General features: G+C 40.3%; 1 protein-coding gene across 1 annotated transcript; it reads left to right on the forward strand.

Moving 5' to 3' along the window:
• The first annotated feature begins 12,826 nt into the window (after positions 1-12,826).
• Positions 12,827-13,810, forward strand: LOC121136046 (olfactory receptor 1L4-like). The gene has a single exon (XM_040735587.1). The coding sequence runs from the start codon at positions 12,827-12,829 to the stop codon at positions 13,808-13,810; it is 984 nt and encodes a 327-aa protein (XP_040591521.1).
• Positions 13,811-15,362: the final 1,552 nt, after the last annotated feature.

Raw genomic sequence — 15,362 nt, forward strand, 5'->3', positions numbered from 1 at the left:
ATGGTAAGTTTGTCTTCATAGAGCAATGGGTGGGCTGGATGACCCAGAGACTGACACTTCACTCACGTGCTGTGTAACACACTGGATTGAGGAAGCATCTTACTTCTAATATTCTATATAATTTGGACATTCTCTTAAACCTAGTGCAATCAGCTATCCAGAAGTCACTGCTTTCTTGATATGAATGAAGCCAAAGCTCACATCAATTTAAAAGGCATTTAATTAAGGCTTCCCAATAGCAGAGTCAAACCCCAAACCAAATTCTTGTGGACTGAAGTCTAGCAGACTCTCTGTGGCCCTAGTCAGACCCTTTTGCGAACATTCCAGAAAGATCAAAGGGGCTTGAAGTGTAACTTCACAGTACAATACAATCCTAGAATATGCTTGGAGCTAATTCCTCCTCAAAATCCACTTCTTAAAAACATAGAAGCAAAAGAAATAGATCCCAATTTATGGGTATCTTTAAGGTAGTCTAAGATTATTTTAGTTCAATGGTTAGGTGGTACTGGAGTAGATGGTTCTCTACACCCCAGCTTTCTGGACCCACAGCAGATAGAGCAGATGTCTTGTGACTGCTAGAATTGTAAAATATTTGCTGAATACTAGAGATTTTGCTTATCTCCTCCTCATATTTTAAGAGAGAGGATTAAGCCAGTATTGAGTAGACCAGACACCCTGCCTGACCACATTGTCTGGGATCCTATAAAGACTGCTAGTTAGGTTAGACTCACGGCACTGTAAGTAATGGCAGGGAAGCGAGAAAAAGAGCTATCACGTGGCAAAATCATGAGGATAAGCTTCAGCCCATGAGGAGGAGGAGAAGCACACTCAAGGAGGCAAGCCCCTCCTGATCCCGTGAGCATTGCCAGCTCTGGGGTGGTAAAAGTCCTGACTCCAACATTCGTGTCATGCCTCCATGCTGAGATCCCGGAGACGCATCCAATAATACATATTTTCACGGTTGTACTTCAAACACTGCTTGGTCACAGCTAGGCAAGACACTAGAAAGAACAAAAAAAACCTCTGCATACAATGCACAGAATTATTGAGAAGCAGGAGCAAGCAGCCTTGAAATGGTGACGCCTGAGAGATTTGAAGCAGAAATGCAGAGTGGACAGGAGAAACCAAGAACACCCTAAAAATGGGTGAATTGTCTACATTGAGGAAGCTTTCTATCTAAAATGAGCAGGAAATTAGTTAGACCAAGATATCTTCTTCTTTGGAACCAAAAGACAAGAACAGTAGCTCTAATCTGACAGAGGAGCAAAGACAGGGTAGAGGCAGGGATTTCAGTGCCAACAGAAAGGAAGTCAGCCTGCATGGGACCCTGCAGAATCCTAAGGTTGACTATATCACTTAAAGAGATGTTTGTCTTGAAGCTGGCAGTAGAAAGTGGGCAGACACAAAGAGCTGGGTTTCTAAAACCCAGGATCCAAGATGGAGCCCAAGGTGGTGACTGATGCTAGGAAATCTGAGAGCTGTTGTGGGATCCAATGGGGCTGAGGTTAAAGAACTCCATGGCTGTTGCTCCTCTGAAAGCAAAGAACGAGGCAGCAGACCAGTTTGTCGCTTAGGATGTGAGCAGTGCTAAAAACCAGTTTGCCAGACTCTTTCTCAAGCGGCATGTGTGTTTCCAAAGGACACAGGTATGTAGGGTAGAAAGCAGCATGCACACATGCACTTACACACAAGCACAACATTATTGATAGAAATACAGACAGCAAGGCATGAGAAAATACACAAGGTTATCAGGTCCAGCTAAAAGAAAATGGGCTGAATTCTTGCCCCTGAAAACTGACACTGATTCATTTATTGTAAGTTAAAACACAGAGATGATCAAACAGCCTACTAATATCAGTGAAAACACTGCCCCACTGATACGGTGTGATGGCAAAAGATTCCAAAGAGAATCTAGAGAACGAAATGAGCACGCTGACCAGGAGAAAGGTGAGGGGTTTCAGGTTGGGAGTATCTGTAATGGTTTTCAATGCTCACAGGCTTCAATGTGACTTCCCATATTTCATCATCTAGTTTTACGTGTATGCATATTAGCAGCATACAAAGGGGAAAAAAGTGTTACAGATAGCACGCCTATACCTAATGTATTAACAGTGTCTTTCAGAGAACAAAACTTAAAATATGCACACAACCTAGGTCTTGTTTTCTATGAAGTACAATTACAGGCCTGTTTCACTATTTAATTATAAAATTATGAATATAATGTGTTCGTTACTTCATGAAAGCAAACAATATGATCTTACTACAGAAATGTGAAATTCTGCATGTCAGTTATTTACATTCTGTCATTCCATGATGTATACATATTTCAAAGGATCATGCTGTGAACAATGGTGATGTAATTTTAATATATCCAAAAATAATAAAGGAACTGTATATAATAAAGTTATATACAGAAGGCAACCACAGGGCTGGGGACATAGCTCCATTGTTGAAGTGCCCACATGAAGGTCTGGGTTCAATCCCCAGCACGCTTCATAAGCCCATCATGGTGGCACACACATGTAGTTCCAGCATTCATGAGGATGAGACTGGAAGATCAGAAATTTGGTGTCACCTGTAGCTGCGAAGAAAATCCCAGATAGATTTCTATACATTAGACCCTGTCTCATTTGCACACGCATCACCACAAACATAATATATAAGGTATTTTTTATAAAACAAAGTTGTTCTGCATACATTATCATCAGACTACAACTTGCTTTGTGTCATCTAACAAAACATCAAATAGTATAGTAATAGCTACACATTACATAGGCCAGAAATAGTTTCAGCTCTGCCCTCAGATGGCCTGCACTGAAACCACAGCTCCACTGCGCGCTAACTGTGGGATCTGGTAAGTTGCTTAAACTTGTCAATGGAATAATAATAATAATAATGTTGTTTCTTAGAACTAAAATGGAAAATACGATATATGGGCATTTACCATACACACAACGACAGTGTGTGGAATAGGCTGAATAGTGGTTAAAGTGTTCAGAGGCATTAGCCATCTCATTTCCTTAGAGACAACACAATCTTGAGTAATAAGAATTTGCTGCAAATTGTTCTTTTAAGTTTTATCAGTGCATGTTCATTGTACAAAGTTATCATTTCTGTTAGGCTTTATCTGAGTTGGACCTACTTATTTCTTTTCCCTTTTCCCCATTTATATTGGGTTTAATCTTCATTTGTTTGGGATTGTCCCTTTCAGTCCCTGAGACTTATTTCCAACTGTCTGTCAGATTTTCTGGCTATTTTCAATTAAAACACTTTTCTATGTTACATTTTCTAATATAAGTAGAATATGAATATGTTCTTTCTGGGTCTGATAGCACACAACGGTAATCTCAAGATCTGAAGAGTGAAGGCAGGGAGATTGCAACTTCCCAGCCAGCCTAGGAGAAGAGTGCCCACAAGGTCAGACAGAGCTGTGCACAAGGACCCTGTCTCAAAAAATAGAAATCACAAGGATCTTTTATATTTATCTAGTATCTAGACAGATTATTGAAACCTTCATAAGTCTTTACACAGTTTTCAGGTAACTATTTTCATTTCCTAATACACACTCAAATTTCCTAAAATGAATAGCAATTGCATCTTTGTAGATGTTTGTGCCCTTTTCCCTACCATTTTATTAGGGTATATTGATTTTATTGTGACATCTTCGTATATAAACAGGATCTAATTCGACCGTAATCACACCCTTTGCCCTCTCATATACCCTCTTCTTCTATTTATCTCGTAGCCTTCATCTATTCTCATATCTTCTTTTTTCTAGAATCCACTTATGAAGAAACATGCAGCACCTGGCATTCTGCACCTGCGTTATCTGTAATTCCACCCAGTTTCCTGAAAGTGGCGTGGTACTGTTTTCCTGTAGGTCTGAATAGTGCTCAAATGTGTATTTACACAGTTTTCCCTTATCTCCTCATCCATTGATGAGCACCTACCATGTGTCCTGTTTCTTTGGTTTTCATTTGTCATCATCTTAACATATCACTTGAGCAAAGTAACTTAATAGATAGACGTCACTTATGTGATGCTTGTAGGAAGGGACACTAATATTCTAAATTGTATGTTATTATAATTTTTTGATGTCTAGCATGAAAACATCAGAGTTTGATAAATTAAAAAAATAAATACTGCCCACATCATCACCTGGACCAGAAAGATAAAGATACCTATATGTACTCACTTTTAAAGTGGGTACTGGCTGTATAGTGAGGGAGAGCTAGGTTGTTTCCAGTTTCTAGCTATTGTGAATAAAACTGCTATGAACATAACTGAGCAAGTGTCCTTGTGGTAAGATAGAGTGTCTTTTGGGTATATGCCCATGAGTGCTGTAACTGGGATCTTGAGGGAGATCAATTTCCAATTTTATGAGAAACTGTCATATTGATTTCCAAAGTGACCATACAGGTTTGCACTCCCACCACTAATGGAGGAGTGTTCTGCTTACTCCACATCCTCTCTGGTGTGAGCTGTCACTTGTTTTTTACCTCAGCCATTCTCACAAGTGTAAGATGAAATCTCAGAATCATTTTGATTTTCATTTCCCTGATGGCTAAGGATATTAAACATTTCTTTAAGTATTTATCAACCATTTGAATTCTCTATTGAGAATTCTCTATTTAGATCTGTACCCTGTTTTTTATCTTTTTCATTTAAATTAGAAACAAGCTTGCTTCGCATGTCAATCCCAGCCCCCTCACCCTCCCCTCCTCTTCTGTCCCCCACAAACCCCCTAACACCCCACCTAGTCCCCACTACACTCCTCAGGGAGGGTGAGATCTTCTGTGGGGGATGTTCAAAGTCTGTCATATCATCCAGGTCAGGGCCTAGGCCCTCCCCCATGTGTCCAGGCTGAGAGAGCATCCCTCAATGTTAGATGGGCACCCAAAGTTCATTTGTATGCCAGGGATAAATACTGATCTGCTACCCAAGGCCCCATAGATTTCCAAGGCCGCCTTGCTGACACCCAAATTTAAGGGATTTGGATCAGTCCAATGCTGGCCTCTCAGCCATCAGCCTGGGGTCCAAGAGATTCCCCCTTGTTCATGTCAGCTGTTTCTGTGGGTTTCACCAGCCCGATCTTGACCCCTTTGCTCATTACTCCTCCCTCTCTGCAACTGGGTTCCAGGAGATCAGTTCAGTATTTAGCTGTGGGTGTCTGCCTCTGGTTCCATCAGTCACTGGATGAAAGCTCTAGGATGGCATATAAGGTAGTTGTCAAACTCATATCCAAGGAAGTGACTGATTTTAGTTTAAAGTCTGTGTTAGATATTAGGATTGCTACCCTTGCTTGTTTCTTAAGTCCATTTGATTGGAAAATCTTTCCCAACCCTTAACTCTGAGGTAACATCTGTCTTTGGAACTGAGGTGTGTTTCTTGTATGCAGCAGAAGGATGAGTTCTGTCTTCGAATCCATTCTGTTGCCTGTGTCATTTATATGCCAGTTAAGATTATTAATATTGAGAGATATTAATGACCATTGATTGCTCATTCTTGTTTGTTTGGGGGTTGGTGGTGGTGGTGGAATTGTATGTGGATTTCCAGCCCTTTTTTCCTTTTGGCTGGTGGTAAAATGGGATTATCTAATGCCTATGTTTTTCTAGTTGTAGTTCACTTCCTTGGATTGGAGCTTTCCTTCCAGAACTTTCTGTAGGGCTGGATTAGAGGGTATGTATTGTTTAAATCTGGTTTTTCATGGAATATTTTGTTTTCTCCATCTATGGTGATTGAAAGCTTTTCTGGGTATAGTAGTCTGGGCTGGCATCCATGGTCTCTTATTGTTGGTAGAATATGTAGCCAGGACCTTCTGGCTTTTAGAGTTTACATGGAGAATTCAGGTGTAATTCTGATAGGTTTGCCTTTGTATGTTACTTGACCTTTTTCTTTAGTTGCTCTTAATATTCTTACTTTATTCTGTATGTTTGGTGTTTTGATTATTATGTTGCAAGGGGACTTTTTTGTGGTGGTCTCTATTTGGTGTTCTATAAGCTTCTTGTACTTTCATTGGAAGGTCTTTCTTTACGTTGGAAAAGTTTTCTTCTATGATTTTGTTAAATATGTTTTCTGTCCCTTTGAGATGGTTTTCTTCAGCATCTTCTATACCTATTTTTCTTAAGTTTGTCTTTTCACGGTGTCCCATATTTCCTGGATATTTTGTGTTAGGGATTTATTGAACTTAAGATTTTCTTTGGTCGATGAATCTATTTCTCCTAGTGAATCTTCAATGCCTTTGAGATTCTCTCTGCCATCTGTTGTATTCTGTTGGTTATGCTTGCATCTGTAGTACCTGACTGTTTGCCCAGCTTTTCTATTTTCATCATTCCCCCAGACTGTTTTTTATTGTCTCTATTTCAAATTTCAATGCTTGCACTGTTTAAATTGTTTCTTGCAGTTTTTGCTTTGTCTTTTCCTTCATTTAATGCATTTTTGGTTTGTTTTTTCTTCCATTTCTGAAAGGGATTTTCTCATGTCCTCTTTAAGGGCCTCCATCATTTTCATTCTCTTCTGCTTCATCTGTATTGGCATATTCAGGTTTTGCTGGTGCATAGTCTCTAGACTCTGGCAGTATCATATTGGTTTTTCTGTTGTTGAATGTGTTTTTATGTTGTCTTTTTCCCATCCCTTCTTCCAGTGGGCACAGGAGTCTCTTCCTCTCCTGGTGGGTACAGGACCAGGGTTCCCTTCTGATGTATGCAAGCAGTTCCAATACTCTGGTGGCTCTCCTCTTCCAGTGGATGGAGGTGTTCCTAGTACTGGGGCCTCAGAGTGGGATGGACCCCATCTGGATGGGATCCACAGTGTACAATCCCCAGGTCTCAAGTGGTTCTGCCCAGGGCATGAGAAGGCCAACCAGAAAAAGGCCCAGGCCAACTAGCCCCATGGGCAGAGAAAGGGATTAGGGTACTGTCAGTCTCTGGGTGGGTTGGCTCCCACCAGGTTGGAGTCTGCAGTGTGCAGTCCTCAGGTCTCAAGTGGTTCTGAGCAGGGACACTGGAAGGTGGGCCAGAAACAGGCCCAGGCCCTACCTGTCCTGTGGGTGGAGAAAGGGACTCAGATGATGGTGGTCTCTGGGCAGGCTGCATCCCGCCCGGATGGGATCTGCAGTACCACAGTGCACAGTCCCCAGACCTCAGCCGGTAGCACATAGGATACCAGAAGGCAGGCCAGAAACAGGCCCATGCTTACCTCGCTTGTCCTGTGGGTAGTGAAAGGGACTCAGTCGCTGGCAGTCTCTGGGCTGGCTAAATCCCCTCGGGGTGTACCTGATTTTTTAATTGGATTATTTGTTTTTTTCATGTGTAAGTTTCCTGAGTTCTTTATATACTTTGGAACTTTGCACTCTGTCAGACATGGAGTTGGTAAAAATATTTTCCCATTTAGTAGACTGCTGTTTTATTTATTGATGGTGTCCTTTGCCTCACTGAAGCTTTTCAGTCTCATGGGGTCCGATTTACTAATTGTTGATCTTAATACCTACACTATTGGTATTCTGTTCAGGATGTTGTCTCCAGTGCCAATGCTTTGCAGGCTTTTCCCCACTTTTCCTTCTATCAGGTTCAGTGTATCTCGTTTAATGTTGAGGTCTTTGGTACACTTGAACTTGAGGTTTGTTCAGGGTGATATATGCGAATCTATTTGCATTCTTCTACATGCTGATATCTAGTTAGACCGGCACCATTTGTTGAAACTCTTTATCAAAACTCAAGCGTCCATAGATGTGTGGATTTATGTCTGAGTCTTCAACTTGATTCCATTGAACCACCTGTCTTTTTTATATTAATATCATGTGGTTTTCATTATTACAGCTCTGTAGTACAGCTTGAAATCAGGGATGGTGATACCTCTGGAAGTTCTTTTACTGGACAAGATCATTTATATATGCTGGGTATTTTGTTTATCTATATGAAATTGAATGTTGTTCTTTCAAGGACTGTAAATAATTATGTTGGAATTTTGATGGGGATTGCTTTGTATCTGTAGATTGCTTTTGGTAAGACGGCCAATTTTACTATGTTGATCCTACCAATCCAAGAGCATAGGAGATCTTTCCATCTTCTTATATCTTGTTCAGTTTCGTTCTTCAGAGACTTGAAGTTCTTGTCATTCAGGTCTTTCACTTGTTCAACTAGAATTACCTCAAGGTATTTTGTATTATTTGTGGCTATTGTAAAGCGTGTTGTTTCCCTGATTTCTTTCTCGGCCTGCTTAACGTTTGTATATAGGAGGGTTTTTGAGCTAATCTTGTATCCAAAGTGTTTATCAAATGTAGAAGTTCCCTGGTAGAGTTTTGGGGGTCATTTATATACACTATCATAACATCTGCAAATAAAGAAACTTTGACTTCTTCCTTCCCAAAATGTATCCCCTTGATCTCTTTTAGTTATCTTATTGCTCTATCTAAAACTTCAAGCACTATGTTGAGTAGATATTGAGAGAGTGGAAAGTCTTGTCTTATTCCTGATTTTAGTGAAATTGCTTTGAGCTTCTCTCCATTTAACTTGATGTTGGTTGTTGGCTTGCTGTAAATTGCCTTTATTATGTTTAGGTATGTACTTTTTATCCCTGATCTCTCCAAGACTTTTATGATAAAGGGCCATTGGAGTTTGTCAAAGGCTTCTTCAACATCTAATGAGGTGATCATATGGGTTTTTTCTTTCTGTTTGTTTATATGGTTTATTACATTACTGATTTTCATATGTCGAACCATTCCTGCATCTCTGGGATAAAGCCTACTTGATCAAGGTAGATGGCCTTTTCTATGTGTTATTGGATTCAATTTGCCAGTATTTTATTTGGTATTTTTGTATCAATGTTCATGAGAAAACTTGGTCTTTAATTCTCTTTCTTTGTTGAATCTTTCTGTAGTTTTAATGTCAGATTGACTGCAACCTCATAAAAAGAATTTGACAATGTTCTTTCTATCTCTATTTTGTGAAATAGTTTTGGAAGTAATGGTATTAGCTCTTCTTTGAAGGTCTGGAATAGCTCTGTGTCAAAACTATCTGGCCCCAAGCTTTCTTTGTTTGGGACACTTTAAAATATGGCTTCTATTTCCTTTGGCATTATAAGTCTATTTAAATTGTTTATCTGATCTTGATTTAACTTTGGTGAGTGGTATCTATCAAGAAAATTGTCTATTTCTTTTAGATTTTCCAATTTTATGGAGTACAGGATTTTAAGGTATGCCCTAATGATTCTTAAGGTTTCTTTGGTGCCTGTTGCTATGCTTTTTGTTTCTGATTTTGTTAACTTGAATATTCTATTTGCATCTTTTGGTTACTTTGAATTAGGTTTTTTTCTATCTTGCTGATTTTCTCAGTAAGTTCCATAAATCTGGGTATGTTGTGCATTCATTTTCATGGACGTTAGGAAATACTTAATTTCTTTATTTCTGCCTTGACCCAGTAGTCATTCAGTAGAGAGCTATTCAGTTTCTGTGAGTTTGTAGACTTTCAGTTGCTTCTATTGTTACTGAAATGCATTTTTGATTCATGGTGGTCTATAGGGTGCAGGGGGTTATTTCAATTTTCTTGTATCTGTTGAGATTTGTTTTGTGAGTATATAGACAATTTTGGAGAAAGTTCTGTGAGGTACTAAAAGAAGGTATATTCTTTTGTGTGTGGGTAAAATGTTCTCTGCATATCTGTTAGGTCCACTAGTGTCATAACATCTGTTAGTTCCACTATTTCTCTGTTTAGCTTTTGTCTGGATGACCTATCCATTGATGAGAGTGGGGTGTTGAAGCTTCTCACTATTAATGTGTGGGATTTGATGTGTGATTTAAGCTTTTACAAATGTGGATACCTCCATTACTCCTGCCTGATTGCCTCATCCAATGTTGGTGGAAGAGGGAGTTCCTGGTCTCATTGCAGCTTGATAAACCATAACTGGCTGATATCCATAGGATGGCCGCCTGAATTTGAAGAGAAACAGTGGAGGAGAAGTAGATGGGGTGTAGGGGATAAGGGATGTGAGGAGGGACTCAGAATGGGGAAGGGAAACTTTGGTAAGAATGTAAAAATAAGAAAAAATTTTCAAATATGAGTGCCCTTGAAGTGTCCTTCCACATCTCTTTTGATTAACTGGCTGGAAGTCTATTTTGTTAGACATTAGAATTACTACACCAGTTATTGGGTCTGTTTGTCTGGAAAATCTTTTTCCAAATCTTTACTCTGAGGTAATGTTTTTTTATCATTTTTTATTTTAATTTTAAATAGCTTGTTTTTCATGTCAATCCCAGTTCCCTCTCCCTCCCCTCCTCCCGCACTCCCTTCCCCCCCACCCTCCCACCCTATTGCCAAATCCTTCCACATAGGGGATATCTAGAGTCTGTCATTTTACTCTGGGTAGGGTCCAGGCACTCCCCTAAGAGTCCAGGCTGAGAGAGCATCCCTCTTTGTGCTATAGGCACACGAAGACTGTTTGTATACCAGGGATAGACACTGATCCACAGCTCAGGGCCCCATAGGTTGCCCAGGCCTTCTCGCTGACACTCACATTTGGGGGGTCCAGATCAGTCCCATGCTGGCCTCTCCACTGTCGGTCTGGGGTCCAAGAGCTCTCCCCTGTTCAGATCAGCTGTCTCTGCTGGTTTTGCCAGCCCATTCTTTGCCAATTTGCTCATCACTCCTCTCTCTCTGTCACTGGGTTCCTTGGGTTCAGTTCAGTGATTAATTGTGTGTTTGCCTCTACTTCCATCAGTCACAGGATGAAGGCTCCCGGATGGTTATAGACATCAAGTTCATTATCAGGAATGGGCATTCGAGGTGGTCTCTCCACTATTGCTTAGCTTGCCAATTGGTGTTATCCCTTTAGATCACTCGAGGTTGCTCTGGTGCCTGATCTGTATTCGATCCTATGATTCCCTCCTCCCCCTATTCTGCCCCCACCCCCTCAACTTCCTGTTCCCCCATGACCAACTCTCTTCCTCTTCACCCCCTCTCTTCTTCCCAGTTCCCTAGTGATGTGTGTTTCTTGTATGCAGAAGAATGATGGATCCTGTTTTTGTACCCATTCTGCTAGCCTATGTCTCTCTATTGGGGAATTGAGCCCATTGATAATGAGAGATATTAATGTCAATGACTGTTAATTCCTGTTATTTTGGTGGTGGTGGAGATAGTGTTCATGTGTGTCTGTGTGTGTGTGTGTGTGTGTGTGTGTGTGTGTGTGTGTGTATGTGTAAATGTGAGATTTATTTCCTATGTTTTCATGGGTATAGTTAGCCTCTTTAGGTTGGAGTTTTCCTTGTAGTACTTTCTGTAGGGCTGTATTTGTGGCTAGATATTGCTTAAATTTGAATTTGTGATGGAATATCTTGCTTTCTCTGTCTACAGTGACTGTAAGTTTTTCTGTGCATAGTAGTCTAGGCTGGCATCTGTGATCTCTTAGAGTCCAGGCCCTCTGACTTTTAGAGTTCCTGTTGAGAAGTCATGTGTAATTTTAATAGGTCTGTCTTTATTGACCTTTTTCCTTTGTAGCTCTTAATATTTGTTATTTGTTTGACAGATTTAGTGTTTTGATTATCATGTGGTGGGGAGATATTCTTTTTTGGTTCAGTATATTTGGTGTTCTATAAGCTTCTTTTTAGGCATGTCATTCATAAGGCGAGGAAATCTATGATTTTGTTCAAAATATTTTCTGGGTCTTTGAGCTGGGATTCTTCTTCTTCTATTCCTACTATTCTTAGGCCTGGTCATTTTATAGTGTCCTGATTTCCTGGATTTTTTGAGTCAGGAAATTTTTAGATTTAACCTTTTCTTTGACTTATGGATCAATATCATCTATCATACCTTGTACACCTGAGAGTCTTCCATCTCTAGTATTCTGTTGATGATACTTCTATATATAGCTCCTGTTCCCTTACCTAGATTTTCCATCTCCAGATTCTCTCAGTTTGTGTTTTCTTTATTACTTCTATTTCCACTTTCAGGTTTTAAACAGTTTTATTCATTTCCTTCACCTGTTTGTTTTTTCTTGGCTTTCTTTAAGGAATTTATTCAGTTCTTCCAATTGTTTGTTGGTGCTTCCCTGGATTTCTTTAAGACTGATTTCCTCTTTAGTGACCTCTATCATCTTCATAAAGTTGGTTTTAAGGTTGCTTGTTGTGCTTCATCTGTGTTAGAATATTCAGGGTTGACTGTAGTAGGATAGCTGGGCTCTGATGGTGATGTATTACACTGACTGTTGTTTTTTGTCTTCTTACACTGGTCTCTAGGCATCTGGGTTTAGGATAATTATAGGCTTAGGCATGCATTTCTGAGTTTTTCCTTTGTTGAATAGGTGTGCTTTCCCCTTTGTTTCTGTTTCATCTCTGGTCTTCTGGCCTGAGTGGCCTGTAGTTCTGGTGACCAGCAAGTTCTCTGGACCAGAAGGGTGACTCCACTGGGGTTTTCATGGCCTACATGACCTCTGGGGTTCTGGATACTGTCATTACCTATGAGGTTCTGGGATTCCAGGGACTAGCTTGGCCTCTGGTAAAACAGAGGCTTCCACCAGAATTATGGGCTAAGATGTAGAGACTACGGGATGAGGTCTATTGGGGCAAAACCTGGGGCAGCTCTGAGGAAATGTTCATGGTCGGCACAATAGGGTTTTACCTAGGCTTTTGATTAGGAGCATGGCCTCTGGTAGAGCAAGGAACTTCTACTGGAATTGTGGGCCAGGATATAGTTTTTATTTTTTAGTATAGTTTCTTTAACTGAGCACATTTTTAAATTCTAATGAACAGCAATGAGATTTCATTACAGTCTTAAGGCTACGAGTTACACTGTCTTATCAATTTGTCCTTCAAATCTCTCCCAAATTCCTCCAAAACATGCCCAGAGACGGAGATATGAGCAACCGCAGCAGCAGCACCTCGGACTTCATCCTACTGGGTCTCTCTTCCAACCCCCAGATGCAGAAACCCCTTTTTGCCATCTTCTTCATCATGTACCTGGTCACTGTGGTGGGGAATGTGCTCATCATCCTGGCCATCCACTCTGATTCCAGGCTCCACACCCCCATGTACTTTTTCCTCAGCACCTTATCATTTATGGATATCTGCTTCACAACAGTCATTGTGCCCAAGATGCTAGTGAACTTTCTCTCAGAGACAAAAACCATCTCCTACACAGGATGTCTCATTCAGATGTACTTCTTCATAGCTTTAGCAAACACTGACAGCTACCTGCTGGCGTCCATGGCCATTGACAGACTGGTGGCCATCTGCAACCCTTTACATTATGATGTGGTTATGAGGCCACAGCGCTGTCTCACCATGCTCCTGGGCTCCTGCACTATCTCCCACCTGCACGCCCTGTTCCGTGTCCTTCTCATGTCTCACCTCTCATTCTGTGCCTCCCATGTCATTAGGCACTTCTTCTGTGACACCCAACCCGTGCTGAAGCTCTCCTGCTCTGACACATCCTCCAGTCAGATTGTGGTCATGACTGAGACCCTGGCTGTCATCGTGACCCCCTTCCTATGCATCCTCTTCTCTTACCTGAGAATCATTGTCACTGTGCTCAGGATCCCATCTGCAGCTGGAAAATGGAAAGCCTTCTCTACCTGTGGCTCCCACCTCACTGTAGTGGCCCTGTTCTATGGGAGTGTCATCTATGTCTACTTTAGACCTCTGTCCATGTACTCAGTGGTGAAGGACCGGGTAGCCACCGTTATGTACACAGTAGTGACCCCTATGCTGAATCCTTTCATATATAGCCTGAGGAACAAAGATATGAAGAGAGGTTTGAGGAAGGTAAGGGACAGACTTCACTCACAGAAATGTCAAATTATGAAACATACAGCTGAGAGATGACCTAAGACATTTCCAGGCTACCTTACTTTCCTATACATCTGTGCATGATCCTCTATAAAATAGCAAGGGGTGTTATTTAATTTCAGCATCATTCATCTGGAAGTGAGATATTTGGTTTCTGTCAATCATCTTGATGAAATACACACTTATTCTCAGACTATGTGCTGCAGGAATCCAAATTTCAGGAATTTTTGCCATTCTCAATATATTGGTAACCATATATGTATGTATATGTCCCCAAACCTGTGAATCATATGTTGATCAGTGTTCACTATAATGAATTGTGTGATCTTAGTAGGAAATTGGGAAACACATCCTGGACAAATGAGCTGAGGTCAGTCCAAAGACAGACTGAACACAGGCAAAAAAAATATTCAAAGGTGAAGAAAAGGCAGAACATTTCAAATGGCAGAGACACTTCATTGTGTAGAGGAAGTAACCATGGCAGTGTGTCTGGGAAATAGTGAGGAAGGCTTGTTCAGTTCAAGAATAAGGGGAATAAAGTTAGAAAGGCAGGGGAAGCTACAAAGGTATCTAAAGGTCTCACCCAGATTTCATCATTAATTCCATGACATGGTGGTTTCTCAAGATACAGCTCTTCTTCCATTGCTCTTAATTCTTGGTTGCACCACATGTCAATAATCTTCCTTCTTGAGCTAGAAATGTCAGTGTATCAGGCATGATATATGCAAGGTTGTGCTATACAAATAAACAGCCCAAAATGATCTCAAAAACAAAGATTTAATTCTTATTTATACCACATGCTCATCATAGAAAGCTGTTAGGCACTGTCCATTTCAAACAGTTTGTGATCCAGGTCTATAAAGCAGCTACCTTTATAAACATTAGTCATCACTTTGTCTGAAGCCAGGAAATATTCTTGAAGATTTTATACTGACAAGTGAACACTCTAAATCTGACCAGACCTCAAACAAAGGAAGTCATGAGATACCATTAAATCATATACATGGAAAGCATTAGTAACTACATGTATTGCTACACAAACACATCCATATGGTCATTATTTAATAAGTAATTTCTGGCTGTGATGTCAATAAAATAACAACTAAAGACTTAGAATCTACCCAGAATGGGAAAGAGACAATACAAAAACACAGTCAGCAACAGAAAAACAACTATGACACCGCCAGATTCTAGAGACTCCACACCAGCAAGACCCCAATATTCCAACGCGAAGGAAGCAGAAGAGAACGACCTTAAAAGCACTTTCATGAAAATGATAGAGGCCCTAAAAGAGGATATTGGAAAATCCCTCAAAGAAATGGAAGAAAAAACAAACCAAAAAATGCAAGAAATGGAAGAAAAAACAAACCAAAAAATGCAAGAAATGGAAGAAAAAACAAACCAAAAAATGCAAGAATTGGAAGAAAAAACAAACCAAAAAAGGCACGAAATGGAAGAAGAAATGAAGCAAAAAATGCAAGAAATGGAAGAAAAAGCAAAGCAAAAAATGCAAGAATTAGAAGAAGAAACAAAGCAAAAAATGCAAGAAATGGTAGAAAAAAACAAAGCAAAAAATGAAAAAAATGGA

Source organism: Mesocricetus auratus, unplaced genomic scaffold (assembly GCF_017639785.1).
Source record: "Mesocricetus auratus isolate SY011 unplaced genomic scaffold, BCM_Maur_2.0 Super-Scaffold_100047, whole genome shotgun sequence".
Classification (NCBI taxonomy): Eukaryota; Metazoa; Chordata; class Mammalia; order Rodentia; family Cricetidae; genus Mesocricetus; species Mesocricetus auratus.

What these genes read in the sequence shown, in the direction of transcription:
- LOC121136046 (XM_040735587.1), top strand. Translation starts at nt 12,827, where the DNA reads ATGCCCAGAGACGGAGATATGAGCAACCGCAGCAGCAGCACCTCGGAC.